The sequence below is a fragment of the Apus apus genome, chromosome 3, assembly GCF_020740795.1.
Source record: "Apus apus isolate bApuApu2 chromosome 3, bApuApu2.pri.cur, whole genome shotgun sequence".
Lineage (NCBI taxonomy): Eukaryota > Metazoa > Chordata > Aves > Apodiformes > Apodidae > Apus > Apus apus.
Window position 1 is genome coordinate 113,602,217 of NC_067284.1, and position 10,161 is coordinate 113,612,377.

General features: G+C 46.6%; 2 protein-coding genes across 4 annotated transcripts in view; both read left to right on the forward strand.

Moving 5' to 3' along the window:
- WDR35 (WD repeat domain 35) overlaps nucleotides 1-2,558 on the forward strand; it is a 44,374-nt gene extending 41,816 nt beyond the window's left edge. For all 3 annotated transcript variants that reach the window (XM_051615950.1, XM_051615951.1, XM_051615952.1), the window contains 3 exons: nucleotides 228-384; nucleotides 987-1,227; nucleotides 2,329-2,558. In XM_051615950.1, coding sequence (XP_051471910.1) covers nucleotides 228-384; nucleotides 987-1,227; nucleotides 2,329-2,479 — 549 coding nt within the window. In that variant the 3' untranslated portion in view covers nucleotides 2,480-2,558. The remainder of the gene's footprint in view (nucleotides 1-227; nucleotides 385-986; nucleotides 1,228-2,328) is intronic.
- A 1,401-nt stretch (nucleotides 2,559-3,959) lies between these two features.
- TTC32 (tetratricopeptide repeat domain 32) lies at nucleotides 3,960-6,502 on the forward strand. Its single transcript, XM_051615991.1, has 3 exons — nucleotides 3,960-4,169; nucleotides 4,264-4,424; nucleotides 6,020-6,502. The coding sequence occupies exons 1-3, from the start codon at nucleotides 4,063-4,065 to the stop codon at nucleotides 6,145-6,147; spliced, it is 396 nt and encodes a 131-aa protein (XP_051471951.1). The 5' UTR covers nucleotides 3,960-4,062; the 3' UTR covers nucleotides 6,148-6,502.
- The last annotated feature ends 3,659 nt before the right edge of the window (nucleotides 6,503-10,161 follow it).

Below are 10,161 nucleotides of genomic sequence, written 5' to 3' on the forward strand. Positions count from 1 at the left end.
TATATTTGTACACACGTATATGCCATTTATCTTTGAAAATCTGCACCACATGTTCTGCCTGTGCACTGCAGAAAATGCCCATCAGTGTTCACTTTAGGACCACGTGTTTACATTTTCCCTCGTTAACATAGTGGTGTAATCACCAAGGACAGAGAAATTCTTGTCATATATCCCCATTTCCTGCTGTTTTGGATAAAAATTTACTTGTGATACTGCTTGGTTTTCAGACTGCTTCAGCTTTGGCTGGTTTGCTAGAAGAAGATGTTCTTTCTTCATCGTACCGCTTTGCAGACAACCCCTGGCGAGGAGCTGAGGCCTACCATTTTTTCATACTTGCTCAGAGACAGCTCTATAAAGGTTCTGTAGATGCAGCACTTAAAACAGGTAGAACTTGATTTTTCACCCTGCAAAGAATTAATTTTACAGACCTGCACAGAACATAATTTCATGTTGGCACATTTTTCTGCTAGATCCATGGAATTTAAAACAAAACCATAGGTTGAATGGAATGTGGCAGCAGTCAGGATACCTGGGAAGTATTTTCTTAGAGACAGTGCAAATCTAACTTGCCAAATATGACCTGGTTAAATTGGAGAATCTCTGTAGATGCTTTGTTGACTGTTTTGTTTAAATTAACATCACACCTCCCTGAAGAGCTTCATAAAAATTGCGTGGGAGTTAGAGAAGCAAATAGTGCCCTAATGCTTTGTCTGAGTAATGAAGATTCATCTCAGTTCCTTCCAACGTGTTTGAAAAAAAAGGCTCAAAAAGAACACACTAATTTCTCAATCAAATGCTCCTATTTTTAGTTTTTAAAAAGTGTTGACCAAGAATGCTTCATAGTCATGTCTATGAAAATACTTTGGTCCATTGTGTCCTGTTTATAAGATGAATATTGTCTGCTAGTAGCAAACATTTCATCCAGGTGCTAGCACTTACCAGAAGACTTGTCATCATTTCCTTGGATTTTTTTCTTTTTTCCTTAGCTCTTCATTTGCAAGATTATGAAGACATTATCCCTGCAGTTGAAATCTATTCCCTTTTGGCACTCTGTGCATGTGCAAACAGAGCATTTGATATTTGTTCAAAAGCTTTTGCTAAACTAGAATCCTTGGAAACTCTTAATCCAGAGCAGAGGCAACAGTATGAAGAGCTTGGTCTGGAGATATTCACAAGACATTGTCCGAAGTCTAACAAAAAAACTGATATGGATTATGTTCTTGAGAGGTGGGTTTATATTTACATGGTACTATAATAGTACTAGCTTCTTTTTTTTTCTGCTGTTTTCTGTATTTTGGAGCTTAGCAGGTTTTCTGTGTGACCGAGTTAACGTTGTGTTTGCTGCTTAAACTGGATATTGGGTGTGATGCAGGTGGTAACCAGTTTGCAGAAAGGGTAATTCAACATTGTTTTGTTTGGGAGAATAGACACTGGCTGCAGTTAAAGAACTGGGCATAATAAAGATAACACTTCATCTTAATCTGAAGCACATCTCCACAGAGCACAGGAGTTTGAAGACCTCTGGTAAGCTGCCATGTGCCATTAAAGTAATAATGTTACTGTTTGCATCACCACTGGGGTGTGATGCAAATGTTAAAAAGTGAATGATTCACCCTTATTAACCAACAAGTCTCCAGTGTTTTGTGAATTCCCTAAATATACATGGTGTGAGAAGATGAGTATGTCAAGTGAAGGAGTTAGAATATGAAGGGCATGCTTCAGGGAAGTCCTGGGAGTGGCTGTACCCACAGTGGTGTCTTTGACCATAGTGCTGTTTCCTGTCGGCAGCATGGAATCTGAGAGTGTGGCAATTGATTGGGAATCAATTTTCTTCTTAATAAATAGGATTTTAACCTGTCAGGTTTGATTTTTACTGTGCAGAAGGACAGAATCTCACTAGTGGCTTTCATGTTGACCCCAGAGGCATAAATAATAACAGTACTGCAGGTGTCTAATTGGACCTTACCTTTCTGTGGCCTTCACTGCTTATTTTCACTTCATCTTTTGGATCTGATGATCTTGATTTGTGGCCAAGATGGTTCTGGGGGTTTGCATTCTGTCACGTGAAGATTTTACATACTTGGCTGTGTTAACAGTGAAGTGTTACAGGATTTAATAACTCCTGATCAAAAAGTGGTGCCCATCTGAACAGAGAAGCAGTATTTTACAGATGAGCATCACAACTTCTGTAACCAGCTGCAGGCACACAGGATTCATGCTGTTTTGGAAGTTTCTACAAAACAAATCTTGGTTGGTGTTTTAAAACCATGTTTTTATTCTTTGAGCCTTACTGACTTTCTTTTTTTTCTTTTCTTTTTTCCCCTTTAGTAGTGGAGATGGAAAAGTTCCTGTATGTGTTGCAACAGGAGAACCTATCCTGGAGTATCAATTCTGGATGTGCAGCGTGTGCAAGCACTGCATGAAAGCCAGAGAAGCAAGCAATTACAACTTCTGTTGTCTGTGCCACAGTACAGCATAGCAGAGGATCAAGGACTTCTTATGCCCCTCTCTGTTGTGTCACTAAAAATACTCTATAAAAGGTTATCTATATTTTAAAATACGACTCGGGTACTAAATTGTAACAGACAGTGCCACTATTAGAGAAAAAAACCCAGAAAACTCACAAGAGAAACCTTTACTGGTTCCACTCTTGTGAAAAAACCACTGTGTGATGATTCATTTTTTTTTAGTTCCATCTTTTAACAAATTTTTAAGGTAAAATAATTCTTTTTCTCATTGTAAATTGAGTCTGGTTTCAAACCCATGCAGATTTCATGTACCTTGATCTTAGGGCCTTTTACTGTGAGGAACCTCCACTTTGTTTTTGTAATTCTGTGGGAAATGACTGGGCTTTCTCAAGCCCACCACAGCACTCAGGGTCTCACCCACATGTAGCAATCTGTGCTGTTAGTCTGCATCTGGGTTCCTGAGCTCTGGTGACGTCTTCAGCTGGTTAAGGAAACCTCTGTGGACCTTCCAACTGGCATTTTGTAATGAGTGATTTTGTTTTTTAAGTAGCTCGAAGGGAGCAGCTGACATCTGCTGAACACGTTTCAAGAGCTGAGCTCTCATCCTCATCGCACACAAAGGCTTAAGGAGCTCTGGATTATGTAGAGCTGTGTGGTTTGATTGCTGGATTTCAGCCTCTTGTCTGAAGTGCTGCAGGTCCTTGCTCCAGCCCGATGCCATAAAATCTGGCTGGAGAAACGCAGCCACTCGTTGCTGTGGTCCCCGGGTGAATCCTGCAGGTCTGGGATATATCTGCTCATTGATTTGCAAACAGCCATAGGAAGCATAGAACCAAGAAGGCTGGAAAAGGCCTTTGAGATCATCAACTCCACCTGTCCACCCTCCACCCCCATGACCACTCAGCTGTTTCTTGAGGGGCCATTTGGAAACCCCTCCAGCCACGGTGCCTCCACCACACACAGAATCATAGAATCTCAGGGGTTGGGAGGGAGCTGGGAAGATCACCCAGTCCAACCCCCCTGCTAGAGCAGGGTCACCCAGAGCACATCACACAGGAACGTGTCCAGGGAGGTTTGAATGTCTGCAGAGAAGGAGACTCCCCAGCCTCTCTGGGCAGCCTGTCCCAGGGCTCTGTCACTCTCACAGGAAAGAAATTTTTCCTGATATTCACATTGAACCTCCTGTGTTCCAGTTTGCACCCATTGCCCCTTGTCCTATCACTGGACATCACTGAACAAAGCCTGGCTCTGTCCTCCTGACACTCACCTTTAACATATCTGTAAACACTGATGAGGTCGCCCCTCAGTCTGCTTTTCTCCAAGCTCAAGAGACCCAGCTCCCTCAGCCTTTCCTCATCAGGGAGATGTTCCACTCCCTTAGTCATCTTTGTAGCTCTGCCCTGAACTCCCTCAAGCAGTTCCCTGCCCTTCCTGAACTGAGGGGCCTAAACCTGGGCACAACACTCCAGACGCGGCCTCACCAGGGCAGAACAGAGGGGGAGGAGAACCTCCCCGGGCAGCCCGTTCCCAGGCTTCCCCGCTCTCGCCCCGAGGACGCGTCCCCTCCTCTCCCCTCGGCACCTCCCCGGGCGCCATGGAGCCCGAGGCGCTGCTGGCGGCGGCGGGGCGGCTGCTGGCGGCGGGGCGGCTGCCGGCGGCCGAGCAGCTCTACAGCCGCTTCATCGCCCGCTGCCCCGCAGGGTAGGTGCCCGGGGACTGGGGGGCGAGGGGAGCGGGGCGAGGGGAGGGGACCCGCCCTCATCCCCCCCCGCTCTGCCCCGCACGCTTCCCGCAGCGCCGGGCTGCCGCTCGCCACCGCGCTCAACAACCGCGGGCACAGCCGGTACCTGCGCGTGGAGTTCGCCGCCGCCATGGAGGATTACGCGGCCGCCATCCGCTGCCAGCCCGCCTTCGCCGTGCCCTACTACAACCGCGGCCTGGTGCTCTACCGGCTGGGTACGGGGCTGGGGGGGTGTGCGTGTGTGTGTGTCTGTGTGTGTCTGTGTGTCTGTGTGTGTGTGTGTGTGTGTCTGTGTGTGTCTGTGTGTGTCTGTGTGCCTGTCTGTGTGTGTCTGTGTGCCTGTCTGTGTGCCTGTCTGTGTGCCTGTCTGTGTGTGTCTGTGTGTGTCTGTGTGCCTGTCTGTGTGCCTGTCTGTGTGTGTCTGTGTGTGTCTGTGTGTGTGTGTCTGTGTGTGTGTGTCTGTGTCTGTGTGTGTCTGTGTGTGTCTGTGTGCCTGTCTGTGTGCCTGTCTGTGTGTGTCTGTGTGTGTCTGTGTGTGTGTGTCTGTGTGTGTGTGTCTGTGTCTGTGTGTGTCTGTGTGTGTCTGTGTGCCTGTCTGTGTGCCTGTCTGTGTGTGTCTGTGTGTGTCTGTGTGTGTGTGTCTGTGTGTGTGTGTCTGTGTCTGTGTGTGTCTGTGTGTGTCTGTATGCCTGTCTGTGTGCCTGTCTGTGTGTGTCTGTGTGTGTCTGTGTGTGTCTGTGTGCCTGTGTGCCTGTCTGTGTGTGTCTGTGTGTGTCTGTGTGTGTCTGTGTGCCTGTCTGTGTGTCTGTGTGTGTGTGTCTGTGTGTGTGTGTCTGTGTGTGTGTGTGTGTGTCTGTGTGTGTGTGTGTGTGTCTGTGTGTGTGTGTGTCTGTGTGTGTGTGTGTGTGTCTGTGTGTGTGTGTGTCTGTGTGTGTGTGTGTCTGTGTGTGTGTGTGTGTGTCTGTGTGTGTGTGTGTCTGTGTGTGTGTGTGTCTGTCTGTCTGTGTGTGTGTCTGTCTGTGTGTGTGTCTGTGTGTCTGTGTGTGTCTGTGTGTCTGTGTCTGTGTGTGTGTCTGTGTGTGTCTGTGTGTGTCTGTGTGTGTGTGTGTGTGTGTGTCTGTGTGTGTGTGTGTGTGTCTGTGTGTGTGTGTCTGTGTGTGTCTGTGTGTCTGTGTGTGTCTGTGTGTGTCTATGTGTGTCTGTCTGTGTGTCTATGTGTGTGTGTTTGTCTGTGTGTGTCTGTGTCTGTGTGTGTCTATGTGTGTCTGTGTGTGTCTATGTGTGTGTGTCTGTGCTCCCGCCTGGGGGCCAGGGGAAGGGCCGGCAGCCTCCTCGGGGGCCCCGGGGGGTCCGGAGTTTGCACCTGCCGTCAGCCGGGGACACCCCTGTGCCTCTTGGTGTTGGCAAAACCCAGGAGCTGGGGGGCTGGGGAGAGCGCCAGGCGAGGGGAGCCCGCCCGGGGCTCTGGGCTGTGTGCCTGCGTGCCAGGGATCGGGCAGCCTGGCTGTGAGCTGCCTGGCTGATGGGCAGTAAGCTGGCGGAATGCAGCCTGAAGCCCGGCTTAGGTCCAAAAATAGGCACTCAGGCTCTGCCTCTGAAGACCTTTGGACTCCTGCTTGGGCCTGTGGAGAATCCAAAGGGGGGTCCCCTGAGTACAGCTGCCACTTCTTGCTAGTGAAAGTATTAGGAGGCATCCTTTCAGCTGTGGTTTGTGAGCTGGAGCAGGTACACAAAGATAACACTTTCTCCCTTTCTTTTCTGTTTATTTTTGTTGTGTTGTTTTGTTTGTTTTTCTTTTTTTCTGGGACAGGATGCTTCGATGAGGCCATGAAAGATTTCAGGAAAGCATTAGAGTTAAACCCCCAGTTCGAAGATGCTGCACTGAGTCTGAAGCAGGCTATTCTTGACAAAGAAGAAAAACAAAAGCGAGGTTACTGAAAATGCAGCTAAAGGGATGAAAATGTTGTGCTAAACACGTGATTTTCCGAATGGATGGGTAAAACAGGATCATTTACATCTGCTATCTTACTGAAGAAACCTCATTCCTGGGCAAATGAGCTAACAATGGAAGAATGAACTATTTTTAGTTTTCATTAGTGTTGAGGAAAACTATCATGTTAGATGTCTGTGAGATACTTGTACAGATTTTGTGCAGAAGCACTTGGTGTGGGAAGTTCAGTTAGCAGCAAGTGAAGTCTCTAGTTCTGTTGAAACTGTTGCTGTGCTCTTACAGATTGTTGTAAACAGGTTTTCATGGGGAAGAAAAACTTAAGTAAAACATTTAAATACTTTATATGGGAGCTTGTGAGAAGTACAGTGATTTACTTATAATAGTGTTTGCCCACATTTAAGTGTAAGTTGGATAGAACCTAGCAGTGCAGTGTTTCCCTTGAGGTGCAGTGTTTCCCTTGAGATGCTGTGGTGACTGGTTTTTTTCCCCCACTTTGGAGTGTTTATATGAAAACCACTTAACAGAAATGATGAGACTTGCAGGAGGAATGTGGTGTTAAGAATTCAGTTCTTCCTGTGCTCATTCACTCCTAGGGGTAGTTGCAAATTCCCTAAACAGGTAGGAAGAAGTAATAATTATTTGTAATCCCATTGTAAAAGTGTTGCACAGATTAATAACTGAATGAATAAAAATGAATGTGTGCTTTTTAATCTCATGATTGTAAAGAGCTTATGACAGAGGATGTTGTTGGGCTATGAACAGTAGGATTTGTGGCTCTCTACTTTTTAATGAAAAGGTAGATTTTTTAAAAAAACTACAATGTGAAGTCAGTCTGATTGAACTGGCTGTGAATATCTGGGCAGCTTCACTTCTCACAAGGTAGGAAGGAGTGCTGCTGAAATCTAGAAATCATTGATAAGAAACACCTTGGCATGTTCACAGCAATACAAGTTATAATAAAAGATTCTTTGATTACCCACATGAGCATTAGGATTTTTAAATAATAAATTATGCTAATGACAGTTCTTCTGGTGAGTTTGTCTGTGGATGATCCTGGAGCCTGCACAAGTGCAGGGCTCACTGAAGGTCCTTTGGCATAAATCATGAGAACATCTTCCCCAGGAGCCTTGCTGAGATCTCCTCCTGCTTTGGGATGAAGCTGCAGCAGCCACAATGAGCAAATTTGGAGCACAGGGCTGAGAAAATGCTGCGTGGACCTCATGCTCCGTGGCACTTGGTAGGAGCAATTTTGGCTGGTTGGAATTATTTACAGTTTGGAAAGCAGGTTGTGGTGTCATAACTGACAGTTTTTTAAAAAAAAGTTCAACTTTGGACTTGCCTGCATATACGAAGTACGTGTTTGGCTTCTGTTTTTATGTCTTAGTGCTCTGTCTCTGAAACAACGTTGACCATTGAAGGAGCTGGCACATTTCATGCTGCCTTCATCTTAAAAATGGAGAACTGCCAGCTCTTGGTTGATGGTGAGAAGGTGAGTTAGAACCTCTTCCTGGCTTACCATGCTAAGAACATAAAAAAGACAGGATGAGCAGTTGAAAGCCCACAAGCTTTTAATTTGAGAGGAGGCATCTCAGATGTTCTGCACAGAACACTGTTTAAGTGACAGGATGCAGTTAAAAGAGATGAACAGCAAATAAGTATTGTGGAAAACAAAGATGCTAGTAATAATATCCCTCCTCCTTCCCAGCTTGTGTTGTTTTGTGAATGTTGCTCAGTTACTTCTAATGCATTCACTTTTGGCACATAAATATTTCACTGGACTGGGAGCAGTTTTAGAGCAGATCCTCCACAGCATTTCTTTGTCTCTCCTGTAAAAAGATGAAGTGTCCTGGTGCATTTTGGCAAAAACTGGATTTCTTTCAAGGTAGTTTTGGCCAGAAGGGTTCTCACACACATTTTCCCCTTTCACCTGCATGCACAATTTGCTCGGTTCTCTGGCTTTCCATCACAAGACTAGTTGGAGTTTTTGGTCTGAAATGATGAAATAAACAGCATTGTGTGGTGTTCTTCCCCTCAGGCCTGTTGAAAGGGTATAACCCCCTGTTATTCATATAAAAAAAGCCCAGACTTGAAGAGGAGGATGTATTTAGCAACCTCCCCTTTTCCTGCAGTTTTTCCTGTTCATAATCCTTTAGCAAATTAAAAGTCTTCATGGAGAGTAGTTAAAATTCTTTTTATGTAGTGTTCCCTTTTGAAATTCAGATGGCCTCTCAGCTTGTCAAATGAGCAGGGCAGTGCAGAGGTGCTGGGGTTTGCACCTTCCCTGGGCTTCAGGGGTTGTCCCTGCTAGGAAATGACAAACCTGTGTAGAGGGTCTGGGTCACTCCTGGCTGTCCCTCTCCCTCAGCCTCACCGAGTAGTTGCTGGTCTCAGTTATGGAACAGCACCAGCAAGTCCAGCAGGTGCTTGCTGCTCATGTATGTCTCCTGCCTCTTTACTCTGGCCAGAAATGTTTCAGACATGAATAATTCGCAGCCTCTTTCCCAAGGTTTCCTGCCTATAAACCTCTCCCAGAGCCCTTGTGCTCCTTCCTTCACACAGCCTCCTCTGGCACCCTCCTTCACGCTGGAGCCCTCACTGCGCTCTCAGGGTGAACGTTACTGTGTTCCCTGTAGCTGGGATTAATTATGCAAGGAGTTACAGGGTTCTCACCTGCTGATTCAGCTCTAAGCTTACAAAAACCACATCATTTCCTCAGGACATTACAGAATGGGTTTGTTGTGGTTTGTTTTTTTTTTTTTTTTAATTCAGTACTGGAACAAGTCTCCAAGATCTTACTTGCTGATTGAACAAGACAAAGAATAATATCATCGCCCTGTGCTTTTCCCTAGTACCCTGTTTGTCCTTCTGCTCACGCAGGAGGAGGAGTTGTCACACCACTTCCAGCATTGCAAGGCCTTCCCCTTGCTTTTGCAGAAAGGTGGGAAAAGATGACAAAATCCCAGCTTACACAGAGCAGCACGAGGGGTGTTTCATAGACGTTTAGTGTGAGGTGCAGTGTGGGGAACAAGGAGGGCCAAGGAAAGCTGTGGCGTGTTGAGGGGAAAGAGCTGGGCTGTCAAGTGGCCAGAGTATGTCCCTCTTCCATGTGCTCTTCTGACTGAGCAACAGAGGTAAGTCAGTGTTAGAAACCTGAATGTCTTTGGCTGTCACAACTGAGGACTGCACTGTGCACTGTCCTTTCAGTAGGTAACCTCGGTAAAACGTAAATTGGTAGTGAAAGGTGCTCTATTCAAATTTGGTGGGGAATGTATCAATCAAGCTCAGCTAACCCTAACACACTCGTGTGACTCAGTGTAAAAACCATCATCTGCCATGAGCTGCAGCCAAGGGGGAGGAAGCCAAGGATGTGGAAACTCTCTGGCTTGTCTGCGAGAAGGTGGGAACCTGAAATCCTTGTTGAAATGGGAAAGCAGTCTGTCTCACTTTCTTCCTTTCACTCCCAGGTCTCCCTATTTGCTGGGTAGTGGAGTGGATGGGTATGGAACACTGCTGGACCCATGCTTGGCTTTCCAGAGCAAGAGGGAAAAGATCTGGGATATTCCACTTGCTGCAGGCAAGTATACCTGGATCTGCTCTGCTAGACTGCAGAGTGAGCAAACCTTAGTGACACCCCAGGCCTGGTCTCACCTGAGTGGAACTAGGCAGTGTCCTGTGAGCTCTGGGAGAAGAACTAGCCATCATTATTTAACCTTCATCCCAGTTGACAACTTTCAGAAGTTTTCCTAAACTAACGAGTTTGTTACTGATAACATTAAAAAGGGGGAATGTGATCTCTTGGAAAGCCTGTGGGAGCAGTGAGGGGGCTTGGCTGCAGTGTTGGCTGCGGGCAGCAGAGAGCACTGCTCATGCAGCGGAGGGGAAGGCATCTCGAGGGGGTCTTGGGATCCCAGCGCCCTCCCTTTTCACAGCACTTAGCCCTTCAGTGCTGGAGAGCAGCAGAGATGCTGCCCCCTCCTCACTGCTGCTCACCACCCTCTCCT